The sequence below is a fragment of the Poeciliopsis prolifica genome, unplaced genomic scaffold (assembly GCF_027474105.1).
Source record: "Poeciliopsis prolifica strain line A6 unplaced genomic scaffold, Auburn_PproV2 SCAFFOLD033, whole genome shotgun sequence".
Lineage (NCBI taxonomy): Eukaryota > Metazoa > Chordata > Actinopteri > Cyprinodontiformes > Poeciliidae > Poeciliopsis > Poeciliopsis prolifica.
In genome coordinates, this window is record NW_026562408.1 from 5746887 (window position 1) to 5767330 (window position 20444).

The window sequence follows — 20444 nt, forward strand, 5'->3', positions numbered from 1 at the left end:
TCACTGCTAAATTGGCAGGGCTGGGCTGAGTTCAAATCCAGCTCCTCATTTTTATCTTCTATGTTTGGCCTCTGGTTGCTGCTTGACGCAGTTTGGAAAACTGGAAAGTGGGTTGTGGGAGACAAAATTAAACGCAGGATTTGAATTGATGAATGAACTGTTCCAAAACTTATTTCCAAGTCATTTCTCTACACAAAAAAAATCTTGCAGAAGACCTGAATACTATAGAGCAAACTCATTAAATGTGGTTCTGCATGTATGTTAGTCAAGTATAAGTATCGGGATGACTTTGCTTTAAAAGCTAAATGAAATGTGTGTCTAGGTTTGTGCAACCACAAGCATATTTATGAGAATGTGTTTCTCTATGTATGGACTTCTTTCATGAGCTGAACCACGTCAGTCAGTGAGCTTGCACAAAAGTAGGTTTCTGGGCCTGTCTGCCAATAACGTCGAGTCCCAACAGAACTCCAAAGGAGCTTGAGCCTCTTACTTTCATTAACCCTGTAATGAGGCCAGAAACGGAGGGCATCAGGTTTGCATGCACTCTGTTATACAGGGATTGCTATGTGTTTTGGCTGTGGTGCATCTTTCAGGTATATTTTTGTATTTGTTTAAAGTTGATGTTCGTCATTCTTATTTCACGTGCAATCATTCTGTCAGTGCCACCTTGCTGTTAGGATTGTAGAGTGGCACAGCAATAAATCACTTACAGTGGCTCTAGTTGGCTGTATGACATGAAGCTATGACCATACTCACACTTTCCAAAAACAAACCCTCTATTTTAACTGTGATGTTGCTTTATTTGTTTTTTCACATTTTGTTTGATAAGACACGGCATGTGGTGCTTCAAGAATTCAAACTCCCTGAAACATTTTCTATCATTTTTATTTAACAATTACAAACTTAAAGGTGTCTTTTATTCACATTAAAATGTCAAAAGTGAATTTAATTGGAATTTGCAACTGAATACTTTCAGATGTCACCGAATTAATGAATTGAACCAATTAGTGAGCAAATATGGAGACTTAAGAACACCCCTGAGAGATCAGGGATAATGTTGTGGAGAAGTATAAAGTAAATTTGGGCATAAAACAATATCCACAACTCTGAATATCTCCAGTAAAATGATGACCAATGTCATACAACTAGAGCTACAATGGACAAAATTTTCAGTTTTTACATGTGTGAAGCCAGTGAAAACATACCCTAAAAACTTATGATTAAAAAGGTGGTTCTAAAAAGTACTGACATGGCAAGGGCAAAATGCAAAGGCACGTCACAGCTTTTAGGTTATTCTTATTTCTTTTTTTCATGCAATCCCAAGATGCAATCCCAACAAAATACATTAATGTTTATAGTTGTAGAATGAAAACATCTGAACAAGTTCAAGGGGCGTGAATACATTTGATCAGCACTGTGTAACACAGAGACTTACTCACAGAGCAAGTCTCTGTGAGTATCTGATACACTGTGGCACCTCCTCTCTTCTGTGGAGGTGGAGGTACATTTGTATATCTACGTGTAATACGAGAATCTTGCTTCAGGAGCCGAGATCCGATTCCACCTCCAATACTAAACCCATCTGGTTTAGATTCTTCCCCTACTTTTTGTGTAAGCGCAGCCTAACTATTTTGATCTTTGTTTTGCTTGTTTTTTCTAAAAATGTAATCTAGTTGCTAAGGAACTGGTTTACATACTGTTGAATTATCACAGTAGCACACCGGCATGATGTGGTCTGCACAGAATGATCATGACAATAGACGACCCGTAAGTGGCGTAGGGCACGGACGTGGCCGGGATATTAATACTTCTTAGATCTGTTTACACACACAGGCACTATGGCAGACCCCACCTGCTGCCTCCTCCAGCATTTGTATGCCTCATGCATATTCAATGTGTAACACACATCTTTCAATGCATTCATTTAGATTTTGCCCAAAAAAGCATGAAGTGATGCCATAGTTTTATCTCCAGCACATCTTGGGCAACTGTCTTAGTCTTTATAGTATAAAGAAGAAAACATCTAAATGCAAATTCATACAAATGCAAATAAATATGCCTACATTCCTTAATAGTTTTATATATTCTGAAAGTTTAAGGGATTAATTAATGTTTTTTTTCTATGATAAATGTATGTGATCATAAAAAGGCAGAATACATTGTGGATAAGCAAAATGTCTTGGAACAAAGTCTATTGGTTCAGATTTTAGCAGTGTTGACCAATCACAACTTAGTTCACTTCGAGTAAATTTGAATAGTTTGTCAAACTTGTCCAATGGTAACATCTCTCTACATAAGCCTTAATAACTTTATAGAATTTGAATCAATTTAATAATTCCTTCAATATTCCTCAAATATGCACTGTAATTGTAATATAACCAATTTTTTGCATCTTGTGTTAGTTGACAATGCTAAATACTGACTCTAATCCACTGATTATGCTGACCATGTTAATTCTTTATATGATTTAAATAGTCCACTGCTATTACCAAGGATACATTTCTGCTATGTATTGTCCTGCACATTAAATGACCCAGTTTCAATGCAGGTGTTATGTGGGAGAGAAATGAGGAAGAGCAACTTGTTCACAATCTGCAGTGCAGCTCTCAGTTCTTAAACTGCATTGCTGGCATCATTCTCTCCTTGCTGGCAAGGCCATGCAGCCTTTATTTCCCTTCTCTGGTTTCTTTGCATTCTGATAGTTTTTAATCTCATGTTAAGATTTTCCTCTATGGAAATAATTTTATTTTGGCATTTCCATCTGCTGTCCATGCATCATCTTTAAATGCTAAGCAAATTACATTACTGCTTCAGTCAGTCACTTTCCTTATTTTTGCAATAATTTATTGTATAGCAATGAGGATTTATTTGTAAAATCAAGTCTTGTGAACTTCCTTCCATAATTTATTTTAGTTTATCTTCTGTTATTGTTTTTCCAACTCTGTAGAGCAATAGAGAAGGGCTGCAACAGTGTTACCCAAAAGAGCTTCATATTACATCAGAATTATATGAAAATTATCTCATCCTCGCATCTAAGCATATATCTGCTTTTTATTCTCAGATTTTTAGGCTTGTTGATGGTGTCATGGTTCTGCTTTGCATGAGTGGGAAAAGTGCATCTGCTCTTTCAGATTTGCTGAATCACAGCCACTCATCATAGTGCATGTGTGTGAGGGGGTGTGGAGGTATTTCTCTGTGACTATGAGCAGGTATGTAATGTCTCAGCACTACTCTAAGTGCAAGTTGACAGTGTTTGAAAAATGATTTGCTCTCTTTTTTTCTTTATTTTGAAGAGTCTTGGGAGAATACTGCTGCTTTTGTTAGCAAACAAGTTATTTCAAGCATCTTTTTATCAGCAAAGTTGTTGATTCGATTTCATGTTTGCCTTTCTCTCTGACTCATTGACTGAGCTTTTTGTATGTGTCTCTGTATGCCTGTGAAGAGTCACTGTAGCAGATTGGAGCTCTGGTCGTACAGTCAGAGGGTCTGTTGCCAAGTTAGGATTGATGGCAGACTTTTGTGGCACCGACAGACTGTGGAGAACTCAGTCACATCGCAAGTTCAGATGCAGACACACACACACGTGTGCACACAGTTTCAGTGTATTTGTATGATAGACAGCTGTGTTCCAGCTCTATGCTGTTAATTGCACAAAGAACACATATGCACATAGTCCGATGTGCATAAAGAACACACAGTCAGACAGTTCAGTCTGAGCTGTCAGACTGACCTAAGTAATGCTCTCTCCCTATGAAAATGAAAGATTACTGCAAAGCCATAGCCATATAATAATATTAGTGCCTGATGCATCACCACAGTTGGCTACTCTATAAAGAAGAAAACAACAAAAATTGATTGACTGACTATTATCAATTGAGTCTGTGAGGAAAATAAAACATTTGAAATCTGCTACTAGGCAATTGCATCTTTATTCCATTTTTCTTTAGGTCTGTGTATAAAAATATATCATATATAAATGTTTTAGATAACAGTATATTAACTAGATTATTGAGTCAATAAATATTAAATCATGTCTTTTTTAGTTTATTGTAAAATCATAATCACATGTTTATCACAATTTCCCCACATTACAGTATCACTCTTAATGAAAAAAAAAAAAAAAAAACTTGAGACAATTTAAGATCATCTCTTGATCTCTGGATTATCTCTAGCATATTCAGTGTCTGAAACTGCAGCAGAAACTGAAACTCAAGGTGTCTCATCTAATATTATATCTGACCTCACAAATACACTTTTGAACAAAATGTTCAAATAAATCCCATATCTTCATTCCTAAAAGTTAAAGATTGCAATCCTAGAAAAGTAGGAACTGATATAACAGCAAAGTTTGGGCCATATTTTGTATTAAACCATGTTTTTACATAGGTGGACAAGAAAATAATTAATATTTTGCCAGTGTGTTGTAGGTTTTGCATGCAAAGTATGATTTCCTGACATCTACTACAATATTAGTTGTTTATATTATGAATATTGGAAAATACTTTTAGAATTTGTAATTCTTTGTTACTAGATTCCAAGTGTCAGGAATTCTCACTTTGGGTGCCAGTAATATATTCAACCTGTTGGATTGAATTTCATTGTCCACATCTGACCCCTAAGATGCTAAAGGTCACACAGAAGTGGATTTATTGTTACTGATAAAGTCATCACAATATGTAACTATATGTAACTTTCTATCACACTTATTTTTAAAATTTTGGAAAAAAATATCCAACAAATATTGCATTCAAAAACAATTTTTTTGTGGTATTTACATTACAGATGTTATAATTATATTGTACTGTCTTTGCAATACATTGTGCTTCCCTAGGCTATACCAAAGTGACAAATACTGCACTTTTCTTAAACTAGTAGATGTTTTTTGTAAGCACTTTGTTGCTGAAAATGTGCTATATAAGTCATATTCAGGATGCATGTCCTTGAGAAAGCAGTAGGACTTTAGTTCCCTTTTTTCTTTTCTTTTTATCAGAGCTGCCAAAAGATGTGTTTTAACACATGGAGGGTGGGGACATGCTGTCACATTTAATAAAGAAAAAAAATTCACAGCTTCATCAGAAACTTTCTCTGCCTTCCACTATGTGGTGAACAGAAGTGGTTACATAAGGTGTTATGCAACAGAGCAGCCAGCCTGGCAGGCATCTGCTGGTTTGAGGTGAACACAGTTAACTGGCCTCATGTCACCGCTCCTGTTTGTCTTTCTCACTCTTCCTGACTTCTACTGGTCCCGGAAATTAATCATTTCTCATTTCGTGGCAAGTGTCCGATAAAACGTGACCTTTCAGTCTGGGCTCTGCTAATTAATTTGGCTTCTGATGTGCTTAGTTCTCGTGTCCTACCTATCTGAAATTTAGTTTTAGCCAATGTTCCCTTTTTCAGATGACAGATGATCTTGTCCCTAAAATGCCAATCAAATTTCCACTGTTGCGTGTTTTCTACATACAACAAGGGAGAATAAAGACTCTGAAAATAAACTATCAAAATTAGAAAAAACTGAACTAGAACTAATGGCCTGCACAAAGGGGACAATTTAATTTGTGAAGCAAAGACTTCAAAATAAATAAATTCTCTTTGATAAGCATAAAAAAATTATGAAAAAACAATAATAGATTGTTTTTAGACAGGTAGATAATTGATTCGATTGAATTGGTTATGGTTTCAGAGCAGCACGGCAGGCCCTTTAGCTTGCGACTGTGATTCCAGGACCATGGAGAGCTCCACTGATCTAAGCTTCTTTGGCAGAACACAGTAGCAGCTCATCCCTCCAAACTGTGATATTTCTGTGGGCTGGATTACGCTGCCCTCTCCGTGTCCTCTGTGTAAACACTGCAAGTCCATTGTGGTGGAAGAACATTGGAGGTTGAGTTCTGGCTTTGCAGCAATCAGTTAGATTTAGCTTCAAACAGAGCATGCAGGAATTTTGCTGAAATGGTAATTTTTTAAATTATATTTCTTCTCTAACAAGTAACGTATATATAAAAAAAATGTCTGAAATGCCAGCACTCCATATTTAAGTATAATCTAAGAGACATGATGACCCCGAAGCTCAAAATTAAACAAAAGCTCTAAGGCCATTATTAAACCTTTTATAAAACAAGTTTACAGTTACAGGTTTGGTAAGTCTTAGTCTGAAAAAAAAAAAAAATTACAATAAGATATTTACTTTTGGTTATTTTATGTGTTCTTTCAGAGTTTGGTTTAGTTGGCTTCACATTTAAGACACAGCAGTTATTAGTTTCCTATTGTTTTGCTATTGTGAGGCTGTCAGAAGTGCTAACGTAAAACCTGAGGAGCTGAGATATGACTTCTCAAGTAAGACCTGCCATATGACACGCAAGGCAAGAATAGCTGATGTAAATGTGCAGAACAAGAAGCGCTGTCACTAATCATTTGTTCTTAGCTGCTGATTTGCTGGAGCTGCAATTGAGCAAGACAGCCTGTGTCAGAGATCGAGATCACTGAGTGGCTCCGATGTGAGCTGTGTGTGAATCTTGCAGTGGTGTTTAATTCAACAAAACAAGTTTGAAATAGAAACCGTATCTGGCAAATAGAGAAAATCATTACGGCTGCTGAAAGCTAAACCTCTGCCTTCTACATCCAGAACACAAGATTGACTTTTATTTTGCATCCATTTTCAAACAAAACATGACCCACTGTCCTGTCCCCCCCAAAGACAAGCCTCCAGAGTCCACTCTTTCATAAAGTGAGTGACACACACACACATTGACTCCACTTATTCAGTAGGTGATTACTTACAATTGATTGCACAGAATTTTTTTAAGTGTATCAACGTAAAAGGGACTCAAAATGCATGCCACACATTATAGATTTTGAAGGTGGAAATGTTTGAATATCATGTATCATTTTCTTTCCAATATGCATAACTTTATAGTGGTCAGTTGAATAAAATCAAGGGGTGTGAATATTTTTACATGGTGCTGTACTTTATGCCCACAGATTCTCTTAAAACAAGATGAGATATAGTGGTGTTACTTAGTTTACAGTTTAAAGCATCTTGTTTTTTATTTGCTTTTGCTCTGTCACTGGATCTGCATGTTATTCATAGTGAATCTGTTTAAAATACATTCCTCCTTCACACTTCTTTTTATCACCACTGCTCTGTGTTTCAAGACAATCTAAAATCTTTTGTAACCCGATTAAAAAAAATAAAAATACCAGAAATTCAGTTTGTGGACTCTTTTGCTACTAGTAATAAATTGTTGTTGCTTTCAATATCTTATAGTTAAACAGTGCCACCATGTGGTGTTATTTGTTTGTCCAGATGTGGTAATGATTTCTGTAATTGTTCAGCAAATTATATTTTTGGAAGCACTAGAGTAAGCTAAACAAACTAAATAACTAGTTACTAACCTTTTATTAAAACATAAATAACTTATGTTTTAATAAATGATTAGTAAACAAAAACAAGCAGCAGAAACAAGAGAGAATTAACAGAATTGGAGTTTTGTGATTTAAACACTAGGTGGCACACTGATAATGTCAAACCAACTATGGAAAAGCATTCATTTTTTCTGCAAATGGGCTTTTTGAAGAAGGTGATAAATACAATTTTGCAATGTCACACTTCGCTTGTTCTGTCTTGTTCTGGATTTCTATGCCTTTTTTTATTGTAGCCTTTTAAATTTATGTATAGGATGTAAACTGTGCAGTGAGTCATGTGTGTAGTGGGCAGCACTACACACATGGAAAGAGACTGGTTATGAAATTACCCCTCTTCACATCACTCTGCCCCTGTTTTTGTTCTGTTTATTTCATCCTGTCCTTGTTTCTGAAAGTGGCACGTTGTGTGACTCCACTACTTCACTGTACGAACAGAGAACCAGATACATCAAAGCTACTTGTTTTGTCATCTAGCACAATCAGAACTGCAGTCAGAAACAGATCTCCCCTGTTGTGTTTTTTTTCTTCCATTTTTCTTGCTTTGTATTTGCTTTTGATTTAACTCTGGGACTTGAATATTTGATCTCTCTCTCCACTTTTATTTGGTATGTTTCCCTTTGCTCTCCTTCATTGCTTTCTTGTGAACACAACAGTTTAAAAAAAGAGGTATTGCATAACTGTTTCAGCATAACCAGGCCATGCAAAGCGTGGATGCGTTCATGTGGGGATTTTTATGAATGGCATAGTTCTGCTGGGTAAAATACTTAGAGTAGCTAAAATATGAATGATGGCACTCTATTGTCTCTGCCTGCACATTGTGCAATAAAGTGGCACATGGCCTGCATGCATCTATAGCCAAAGGACATTACTGCCATGGAAACCATATTTTTTCACACCCCTCTCAGTTGCTCACAGTTGGTGCTTTTGTCCTGCTCATCAGCATAAAGTTGTCACCATAGATAGCTTCTTCTTCTTCTGAACTCTGCTTAATAATGTCATCCTACCACTAATGTTTTTTAATGTTGGCAGAAGATGATTAAATTAGAACTCAAATAATGCACTGATCTAATCAACTAATTGGAGTTCATTTTTAAATAGTGTGAGCAACATTTAGCTATTTTTATTTCTTCAACATGGTATGTTTTATTTCAAAGGATATTTACTGACATTTCTTTACACAAATAACTTTAAGCCATTCAATAATAATAATAATAATAATAATAATAATAATTAATAATAAATTATGGGCTGCACAGTAGTGCAGCCCATAATTGCCTTGCAGCAAGAAGGTAATGTGTAGGTTTTTTAGATCTTTTAGCCTTTTTTATGCTGTCAGACGGTTCTGATTGTTTTTTTTTTTATCTATAGGTCTGGCACTAATCAGGCCTGTCTGCTTGTGAAAATTGTGATTTAAATAGAAAAAAAACTTTGTCTCCACACTTTATATACCTTTGAACAGTCATGTTACATAATAGCTTCATAAAGGTAGCATCTATGCTTTAAAAAAATCTAAGAAAGTGAGAAGTCTGGCGCGAAATTAAATTGTTGGAACAACATTAATCTGATAGTTGTTATGGTCTTTATTTTCTTTTCTATGGGTCCAAGAAATGCAATAGCTCACAGGAAATGAATAGAACACTGAAATAATACAACATATTACTTAAGAAGCATAGCTGTCTGAAAGTTTTTCATCAGTAGCGTCATCGTCTGTATCATTGTTATGTTTTTGGGAAGTGGAGATGCTCAGCCCTGAAATCATCAGAGCACTGTCAGGGGACATCAGGGAACAAAGCAATATACAATCTGTTATGAAACAAGAGTGTAATTTCCTTTCATGTTTACTTGTGCAGAAGCGCTCATCCTCATTCTGTCTGAGGCCGAATGCATGAACACACTTGGAAATACACACACATAGTGCTAGATTTGAAAAGTTATTGGGAAATAATACATGCTCAGCAGCCAGTTTGTGTCAGAGTGTTTGATTTAAAACTTCTTCCTTGTCTCATCCATGCCTTGTTTAAGGGATAAAACAGTCTCCCTACATTCTCATACTCATCACACAACATCAAACATTCTTTTAACAAGCCCTTTTCTCCTGTTTATTCAGTTTTTTGCCAGTGTTACTGTTACATAAGCTTTGACTTTCTTTTGGGGGCTCTAGTTTGCAGGCAGATGGGAATCTAAATAGATCCTTGGATATTAATTGCTCTGAAAATGCAATAACAGTTGTTTTGTGTTTATGTGTTTTCTCCGGGCGGTGCTACACATCCGAGCAGCTTAAGCTGTAATAGCTCTTAATAGGTTTTGTGGTGAGAAATTTGTCATGGTAGATGAACTGTTGCCATCTCATAAAGAGTGTTTCTGACTGTAATGTTGCCAATGCATGAATTATAATTTAGAATATTGGTGCCTTGGGGCTCAAATGTGATGGTTGACCTGTTGTGTGTAATTAACTCAGTTGAGTAAATCATTCAGAGTCTAGCTCAGTTTCACCCTCTGCCCTTCTCAGATTGATTCCTCTCATTCTAACTTTTAAACCGCAATGTAAGAATGAGTTTGGAAATTAAAAAGCCGCAAAATCCATCTAGTAATGATCAGCTGCGTACGTTTGTTGTAGCAACTTGTAAATAATGTGTATGATATTTATTCATCATATGCTACATTACTAAATACTTATTTCCAGAGGAGGTTCCTGTGATTTGTAAGTTTGCATTTAAATGGTTGCTGTCAGCTGGTATAAACTGCACAGTATGGAGTCTGTCAAGGAGTGACAGTGAGTCATTAAGACTGAGTCAGATGGGTATTTAGTCACTTATCTTCCTATTTTACTGTGATCTTGTTATTTTAATATCCTCTCTCCTGTAAGTCCATCATGTTTACTCGCATAATAAATTTAATCTCATGTGATTGATTTATTCCTGTTTATAGGATACAAGAATTATGAGAAGAGAACCTCCCACTTGCTTCTCTGGGTGTCTGGTTTACATGCTGCTGCACATCAGCAAATTGCAACTTAGCAAGGTCTAATTATAGTTACCAATAGGCTGATAAACAGTGAAGAACTGCAGCGTGCGCTGAAAACAAACACAAACAGACACCCTGGATGATCTTTGTCCGTCTCCTTTGGTTAATTTGATGTTTCCACCAAAACAAAAGAAGGCTAGTTTTTGCTTGTAGAAATCAAATTTGGACTGTGTCACTAAAAAGCCATTATTATAAAATTTGTCAGACCTTGAAGAGAATCTTTCTTTGCAGGATCAGCTCTGATTGCAGAAAACAGCTGTTGTGTATTCTGCTTGGCACTCTGGATTAAACAGTGTTGCTATAAAACCAACTCACATGTCTCTTTACTTCTAGGTTGCATGTCTGCAGGACTTCTTTGGTGAGGAGGATATTTTTGTGGCCTGTGGACCAGAGAAGTTTCGCTACCATGATGACTTGATGTTGGATGAGTGTGGTAAGGGAAAAGGTGCTCTACAAACGTTTTCATTGTTTCTTGCTGAAGTTACAAACTCAAAATTATACAACTTGGTAAACAGTATAGGCATGTATTGGTTGATAACAATAAATTTTTGCAATAACAGACACTCAGGCCATCACAGAAAAGAGATGTTGATGTGTGATTCTCAGAAACCTGCTCACATTGCTCAGCTTCACAGCTGTGTATTTGCAGACCCTTTCGTACACGTTCCTAAACCTCATGTCATAGATCAATGCCAGTTTGAAAAATCTTAACTCTTTTTTCATGCTTTATTTTGTTGTACCACAGTAAATCCTGAGAAAACACAGACAGAATGTGAATATTTTCAATGTATAAAAGAGCTTTGCGAGACACTAAATGCTTTGTGTACAAGCAGAATGGATGTACTGACACATCTATTCTTTATTTATGTGTTTGCATCTCCTTGAGTTGTCCAATTTGCATTTTAAGAGCCAGACCAGAAGGAGATGTGCTACAAATGTCCCTGCATGCGTAATATGCATTCTTTTCAGCATTAGAATCACTCATTCACAATGGGAACTAGAGGGGAAACAAACATTCACTCACATAAAAAGCTGTTATCTGAATCCTTTCAGGGTCTGTTGATCTAATTAAATGAAGAACAAGCTATAATTATGGAGAAGTAAAAACTGATTAGTACAATCTAACACAACAACATTCTCTGTGGAAATGTATTGCCACTAGCAAATGGCAGGAAACAGCCTCCTTAAATACAAACATTTACCATGGGATATGACTTCTGTGATTAATGAACCTGATGTAAAATCCATCTGTTTTGACTATCGCTTCATTTCCTGAAGGACTGCCATCTTTCTGCTTCAGGTTACAAAAGAAATTAAGTCCATGCTGTAATATGTGCTGATCCTTCTTTTCTTATCCCCATCTTGTTTCCTGTTCTTGTCTCACCTCTTATAACCCTGCTCCCTTTCTTTCCATCTTACCGCCACGGCCCACTGAGGATACTCTCTGTCCTCACTTCACCCATCTGATTTGCTGTCTGCTTCTCCTTCTGTTGCCATTTAGTGCTCATCTGTATTCTTTCCCTCCTCTGCTCCCACATGAATCAGTTTGTGCTGGCTTTTGTTCAAATTTTATTCCGTACATTTGTCTAATTTGTTGCCCTTTATTCACCAAATAAAGTCCATCCAACGTGGTTCTCCAGCATACACCCCATTCTCATTATTCTGTCTTTTTTTTTGCACACTATTTTTTTCTCAATTCATTTCCCAAATATACTTACCTGAATCCATTAGCCAGTCTTCTTTAGGTGACCTTCTTCCCTTGTGAGAGGGGGGTTATGATTTTGAATGTGTATTATCTGGAATTACTGATAATTATCTCCAGAAGCGGGGATCTTAGCAGTCAGTCTAGTTCTGACTGTATCTTTCAGATTACACTTTCTTTCTTTTTCAATGTGGGCATCAGTAGTAAAGATGGAACATAGAGGCAGAAACACATCTGTACTGTTGCCCTGCTGTTAATGTTCAAGTTTAATAAAGAGCATGAATCTTTTTTTATACTAGATGGAGTCATTTTTTATATAATAACATATTCTTAAAGAAACAAAAATATGTTTTATAATTTTAAAAAGATTAATTATTATATGGATTTTTTTGTGCTTTTTATGAGCTTTGGAGATGTCCTTTCTCTTTTTATCATCAGAAGACAACCTGACTAAACACAATATGCAGTTTTCAAATTATAATTACATTTATTAATTTAACAAAACTATCCAAAGTATCTTGCTTCTAAAAACTGGTTGTGTCACTCTTGGCAGCAAAAACCACCATCATGCTTTTCTGTCTGGATAAATTTTGGTCCCCTCTTCTTTGCAGAATTATTTAAATTCAGGTGGCATTGGAAGGTTTGAAGCATGAAATGCCTATGTCATGCCTCAGCTATTCATTTAAGTCTGTACTTTAAATGAACTGCTCCAAAACCTTCATTTTGAAGGTTTATTCAGCCATTCAGAGTTGGACTTTATGGTATGCTTTGGGTTATTGTCTGGCAGCCTAACCTTATGTTATGTTAGTTTTATGCAAGGTGTAACATGATTTGTACCTTCCAAAAGGTTCAACTTTTCCACTTCTTGAGGATTTTTGTGAATGTGAGATTGGACTTTTGTGTTCTTTTGTCAGCTGTGGCTTTTGTCTTGGAACTCTCCCAAGTCAAATTGAGCTATTTTTTATGAGCAATCAAAAATAATTACACTTCAGATAAGGATAATTATGAAAATCACCCCAGACAATAATTATTTTAATCAAGGGTTAGTTTTATTATTAACCCCCTCCCTAATGATTTGATTAAGTAAAAAGACAGAAACAGAGCTGAAACACTGCACACTGCACATAGAGTTTTATCAACCAGAAATCAAATGTTCTTAATATTATCTAAGTTGATCAAAGGTTTAACTTTAAATTAATTTTCTGGTCATTGAAGAAAATGGCTTCTCAGGGAAGAATAATTTGATGTAATGTTGATTTCAGGGGCTTATTTTTGGAGAAGCAATTTGATTTCTGAACCACCTTATGATCCATCGGCTTACAGCACCAGCATGGAAATAGAATGGCTACTGTGGGTCAGATGAGGTCATTTACTTTCTTGAAAGCACTTTATTTCTGCTCTACTTGTAGTTCTGCCACCTCAGTCTCTCTGGGGAGAAAGTAAGCAGCAACTCCAAGGACGGTGTCTGAGGCTTACGCCTGAAAAGGCAAGCAGTGCCAGCATCTGCTGATACTTGCTTTTGAGTGTCCAGAGTCCCTTTATTTTCGATTCAGACCTTGGTCTTGTTCTTGACGAACCAAGTCATGAAACAGACTATATCTTGAGCAAGAGAAGGAATTTAAACAAAACTTCGCAGAAAATGTACACAGAAAACATCAGATCTGACAAACTGATCTAACTTCTCAAGTTTGTAAATCAGAACAAAAAAACAATTATGCCTTAGAATTAAATCAGCATTCTGATATTAAATTTAAAAAGTTTCAATTTCAGTGTCTTTTACCATACTTGCCATGTAACTGATCACTTAAATCAAAGACAGAAAAAAATGTTCTTACTTTGTATTTTTCTCTTTCTTGCAAACCTTAGAATTATTTGAGTTTTTTTATGGAATTACCAAAGCAAGACTTTTTTCACAGTATCATTTTATTCTGTTATGCAATTATTTTTATAGCTAATTTCAGTTACAAAAGCTTTTAATAGAGTGAAAAACACAAACAAATTTTTCTCACCCAGGAAAATGTGTGAAGGGAGTCAGCAGGTTAAATATGGAAGTATACAGATTCTGTGCTGCCAACAAACTCAATACTCAGGTAGAACTTCAGGTAGAACTTGTCCTGGCCTTCTCTATGCCACGTTAAAATGAAAAGCTTATTAACCTGGCAGGGCTGCATCCAGGTACAATTCATGTCTGACTTTCTTGTTTTTTTTTTACCCCAAACTTAGATGAAATGTGACCTAAGATGTCTGTTTATTTTACATCTTCAAAACGTAACTAAAAGTTGACTTTCTAGCCACTTTTTAATAATCCTACATTAGTGAAATATTCTCTTTTTGTCCCCAACACACATCGATCCTGAATTGTCTGCGTCAGGGGATGGGGAGTGTAAGTTAACACCTCTTTATCCACCGGCAGACAGCGAGCAATATGGAGGAACAGACAGACAGGAACACAGAGTGACAGACTAAGCAGTAAGGCAGTGAGCTGCAGAAGACGTTGCCTCCTCTCAGCACCGGCTATAATTATCGCCCCTGCCTCAACTCTGGCACACAGTCATCATGTTAACACTCCGTATTGTACATTAATCACTGGGTTACAGAAAATGTCACACAATCAGCCACACAGACACACACAGATGAGGTGGATGAGGCCAGACGTGCCTGGCAGGCTGCGAATTTCTTTCCTTTCCCACTTGTCTGAAATGTTAATGAGCTTTAATGGGGCTCAGTTAATGAGCAGGAGACGAGAAAAGTTTTGGAGGAGAAGGAGGCAGGCAGGTTGGGCGCTGGCGTTCACACGGCTCATTTATTTGGACTGTGTTTCTGCAAAGTACTAGTTCTCAATGAGTCATAGCCGCCACTCCTGAAACGCCGCAATAATTCTGTTTGGAAAGCGAGCCAGGAGAAGGTCAGGACTCATTTTTCCTGGGGATCCCAAGCTAAACCCAATTACAGCTGGATTCATAGGTTATCATTTCTCTGTTAACAATGCAGGCTCAAACATTCATAGTTGGAGAATATTTTTAAGTACTATTTTATCTGAATTAAGACACTATTTGAGCAGATATATTTGTTTGTGCCTACCAAGTTGCCTCAGATTGCATGGTTATGCTGTTTGCGCTTGCAGAATGCCGCAAGATGAAGTCAGTGACCTATGGCAAGATGTCAGGTTCTCTCAACCGATGCTCTCCCAGGACTGTCATGCAATCACATCGCAGCAAGTCCCCAGCTTCTGGTAAAGTGGTTCTCTTTTTCTGCTTCATTTTTGCAGTGTCATCTACCATACTAAAACATTTAGACAACTTAAACTTTTTCACAATTTGTCACATTGCAAGCAAAAACTCTGGCAAATTTTAGTGGCATTTTTAATGTTAGACGAACACACTGTGGAGGGAAAAGGTGCATTTTTTTCCCATGTTTTAATGAAAAAACACTTGAAAAGTGAAGTGCCAGCTGAACTAACTGCTTTCAGAAATCTAATTAATAGAGTCCAGACAGGCAACATAAGCCCTGTTTTCACACCAAGCACAATGTACGTCCTAGTTTTTGTCTAAAATCCCCCAATTGATTTTAGACATAAACTAAAATGGTGGTGGCAGCGTCATGCTGTGCAGATACCTTTCTTTAGCAGGTATATAAAAGTCTTGTAAAGTGGATAGTCAATGGATAAATGCAGAAAAATACTAAACAAAACCATGAAATGGTTTAGATCAAAGCATGTCCTTGTGCTGGAAATACAACAATTAGTTTCTTTTAACTTTTTAATTATATGCTACTTTGTTTTGGTCTATGACATTTTATGCAAACAAGATTTTCATTGCAACAATGAAAAAAGTTCATGCGGTACAATACAAGGCACTGTAGTTCACTGAGTACTTCTAACAGTGTCTGTTTGTACATGAGGAATGTGTATGGTGGCACAGTAGAAATAATTGGGATGTGTTTGTGTCACGATACTCCCTCATCTTTATTTTTCTTATGTTATCCAGCTCATTACTTCCATCCATGTCGCAGCACAGTTTGAATAAACGCTGTAATGAAATCAGTTCTATGCAGACTATCTGGCAGTGTTCACATACATGCGAGCCATGTCTCAGTGCATGCAAAATGCAAATTGAAATGAGACAAGATCCAGCCGAGTTCACCCGGGGGGGGAGAGAAAATGAGAGAGGTAACAAAAGAGAGATGAGATGGAGGGAGAGAAAAGATAAGAGGGCTGGTGACTCAATCCTGCAGCTCCACACAAACTGCTCCTCACCTGACATACTAATGAAATGTCATAAAACATTAAGAGTGTGCACACACACTGTGCCTAGTCTGTGCCTAATAAGACATTTATAAAACTCCTTTAGATTACACAAACGGCCCAATAAGTTAATTTTAATTCATAGAAATTAATGGAGTTCTCACTAATGCACCAGCATTGTTGAGTGCCATTCATTTTGCCTAAATAGCAGTGAGAGGTTTGTGATTAGTTTTCAGCTTTAGCAAGAATTACTTCGTTATTTGCCTGATTGCACAGTTTTGCTTACTTATGCAACAGCACAGTTTTTCATTTCGGCTGTAATTATGAAGTTATTGACTGCACAGAGACCTACCGGTTTGGGGATGATTCAGTAGGCTGATGCAACCCCCAGAAATCCTACGGAAATTATTTGTTCCACCTGCTTTTGAAGTCACAGAAACTTGTTTTTCTTTATTTTTGTTTCCTACAAATATGAAAATTGCAGAATGAAGATGTGAAAAACAAAGTGAAAAGGTGTAGAGGGAAAGATGTCTTTATGCGAAGAGAAGCTTCTGAGTGCTGTCAGACTGAGAACTTTGGGGAAAAGGTTATGAGGGTGAGTCATACAGTCTCTGATCTCGCTCTCAGCATCACATCTGCAACCAAGGTGTAGATGTGTGCATGTGTGTGTGAGAGAGAGAGAGAAAAATGAAAAAACAAAAGTCATGTTGGGTTGGCGGGGGCCTTCTCTTGGTTGCTACGGAAACGTGGCACACTTGGAGCATGTAGCTTGAGACACAATAGGCTCCCATATATGGCAGCAACTTCCTATGAAATGGCCGTCTGTGCAGACACAACTGACATTCCTTTCCCGTCTAGAATCCTGAGTCAGGTCATCCTGTCTCTTTTGTAAAAAGAAAGGAAAAAAAGAAACACCCCACATACCCTCCTGGCTTCACCTATGCTGTTTAAACTGATGTTGTGATCAGCTGTTGTGTTGTTGTTGACTATGTTGTATTTATTTCCTAGAACATTGCCTGACTGTTACAGGCGAGAAGCAGAGAGCGGAGTGACAGCAGAAAAACAACTGATAGATCTGTAAATCCAATCAGGTGTTAACCTGAAGAATTTCATTGGAAATGTGTTTCTTTTGTGGATGAAATGAAACTATTTGCAATGAATATTTTTTACAGTTATTTCTATTACCCAGTTGCAGCAAGACAATAATTGTTTGTAACTCTTAAATAAATACTAAGTTCTTGCATTGCTCCCATTCTTGGAAAAACATGAGTAAAATAAATGAACTGTCCAACGAAATGTAAGAATATATTTCCCTTTTTTTATGTTGGAGAGAAGTTCAATGGATGTATTGAAAATAAGTTTCACTCATCAAAATTTTCTAATAGTATAGATGAACAGCTGCATGTGAAACCTGAATATAATTTGAACAAATAAGCTAAATTTGTTTTTTCTCAATCGTGTAGCAGACTTGAACTCTGCGTTGTGTATAAAAGGGACCAGCAGACGAGGACTCGGGATGTCTAGCAGGTTTATTCTGTTTTAAAACAAAAATAAATCAGTGCAGCAGTCTGGGCTCCGATTTTCCCACATACAGCACACCCTCTCCCCAGCGCAGTTCGGCGCGAACTCACACAGAATTCCATCAGAGGTTCACTAACATTGTTTAACATCTAAACAATCAAAACAAAAACAAACAAATCACCTGCCCAACAGTCGCCACTCCCACAGTTCAAATTGAATCAATAAAAAGATATATATGAAAACATATTAATTACATTACTCTAACATCCAGATAACACTTTGAAGAAACTCACATACCTGTTTTAAAACAAAAATAAATCAGTGCAGCAGTCTGGGCTCCGATTTTCCCACATACAGCACACACCTTAAACGATCAAAAAAAAAAAATTAACCAGGTTGCCTTGGTAAACTCAACAAATGTCGGAATGGTGGGAATCAGACACCCAATACAGTACTGCACCAACATAAAACAGTACAAAAACAATATATAAAGATATATTAAATTAGCAAACATACTTTTCTTAGAATATCTGGAATGTTTTCATAAACAAACTGATGACGGCTCTGTGCACTCACCTCTCCCCAGCGCAGTTCGGCGCGAACTGAGGAGAGTAGCGCGAACACGCAGGATGTGACGCAAAAACAGGAAACAAGAAAATAAACAGGAAACAAGAAAATAAAAGCTTCTTTACCAAAATAAAATTACAACTCAAAATCCAAGAAAAACAAATATACATAGATAATGAAAATGGATTTGGGATGAAATATAAACAAGTTTTTTGCATACTTGCTACATCCACCCCTCCTATATTTCACCAAAATCCAAGTCAGTCTAAATTTCACAATCCTTACACATGAATAAACTGACAAATTTGATAAAATTTTAGCACAGGGTTGCCATAACCAAGTATAGCATTCAGCTTGAGAGCCACCTACAAAACAGGTTACGAAGGAACATGGTTGATCAGGCCTATGCCCTTCTCAGATCAATATGATGCCATTTACACCATACAATTCTGTGCCAGCTTTAACCCAATAATCACAATACCAGATGTATATTTGAGGAAAACCATATTCCACTACAGTTACAATGCTGAACTGTCCATAAACAGGACTCGAAACAAATAAATTCACTCAAAACCATGTAAGAATGGACTGGGACTTTTGGCTCACAGAGTTTGCCAAATCCCTAAAATCAAAAGGTCTTTGAACCATAGACTCAATGAGTCTGTTCACCCTTTTGCTGACCCGACCCACCCGAGTCCTAACAACTTGGTCAGCATTCTCTGGAAGATGACACATGTCCATGTTAGCATCTGAATTCACAGGAAGAGCATCTGTGTCTGTAGAATGAACTTGACTCACTGTGTGCAAACTCTTCTCCTGTCACATGACTATCAGCATGTTCATCTGAGGGTTCCATTACACTGTGAGGCATCACAAGACTCTGGTTGGGTGAGTCTGGTTCTGACACCTCTCGATCCAGAGCAACCTTGCCCTCACAGTTTGTCAATTTACTCATCTCCCATTCATTATCTCCGACATCCAATCTCCTGCCTTCCAAAGCATCAAGGAGTCCAACAGGCCCTGTGCATCCTCTGGGCTGTCAACAGCCATCTCATCCTGAGCTGTTCTCACAGGTAGAAAACTGATGTCCAATATCAGATTCCTGTGCACAATCTTTTTGTTACCTGCTTGTCTTCCAACTTGTATGTGTGAGTTTGGAGATTTCTGTCAACAACTGTGTAAACTTTAGCATTCCACTTGTCGGATAGCTTTTTCTTCCCTCTTTCACCCTTGTTTGCTAGCAATACCCTAGCTCCTATATTCAAATGGGTACCTTTCACTTTCTGTTGTACCCTTCTGCCTGTTTATCTTGTTCTTCCACAGCATGTGCTTGAGCGATCTTAGCTGCCTCATACAGATGTGACATGAGAGTTTTGGCATAAGTTTTTAATCGTAGTCACTGGATCACATAACACTTGCTTGAAGATCACATCCACCGGGAGCCTTGGAACGCGACCAAACATGAGTTGGAATGGAGCAAATCCTGTAGTCTCATGAACAGTTGCATATATATGCAAAAGTCAGGGTTTGTATTTGTTCAGGCCATTTGTTCTTCTCTCTGAGTGGCAGTGATCTGAGCATGCTGCCAAGCGTGCGGTTGAACCTCTCGGTGCCCCCGTTCCCCATGGGGTGGTACGCAGTGGTGTGAGACTTCGATACTCCTGCCAGTCGAAGGAGTTCAGCAATGAGCTCACTTTCAAAGTTTGCTCCCTGATCAGAATGGATCCGTTCAGGAAATCCATACACACAAAATACATGGTCCCACAACTTTTTAGCAACCTGCTTCGCTGTCTGATTGGTGCATGGAAATGCATGAGCTAGCTTTGTGAAGTGATCGGTCAGGACAAGCACATCCACTGAGTTTTGCTTTTATCCTCTGCGCTCCAGAAGTCTAAACACACAAACTCCATTGGGGCAAAGGTTCTTATGCTTTTAAGAGGGGCTCGAGCACAAGGTTCTGGTGTTTTG

The 20444-nt window shown here is 37.4% G+C and overlaps 1 protein-coding gene across 5 annotated transcripts in view; it reads left to right on the forward strand.

Annotated features, from left to right (window-relative positions):
* dclk1a (doublecortin-like kinase 1a) overlaps positions 1-20444 on the forward strand; it is a 56935-nt gene that overhangs the window by 4979 nt on the left and 31512 nt on the right. For 3 of the 5 annotated variants that reach the window (XM_055051302.1, XM_055051307.1, XM_055051305.1), the window contains 2 exons: positions 10777-10876; positions 15270-15377. In XM_055051302.1, the coding sequence (XP_054907277.1) occupies positions 10777-10876; positions 15270-15377 (208 nt within the window). Of the gene's footprint in view, positions 1-10776; positions 10889-15269; positions 15378-20444 lie in introns of all 5 variants that reach the window. The other 2 variants (XM_055051301.1, XM_055051304.1) reach the window with 2 other exon arrangements.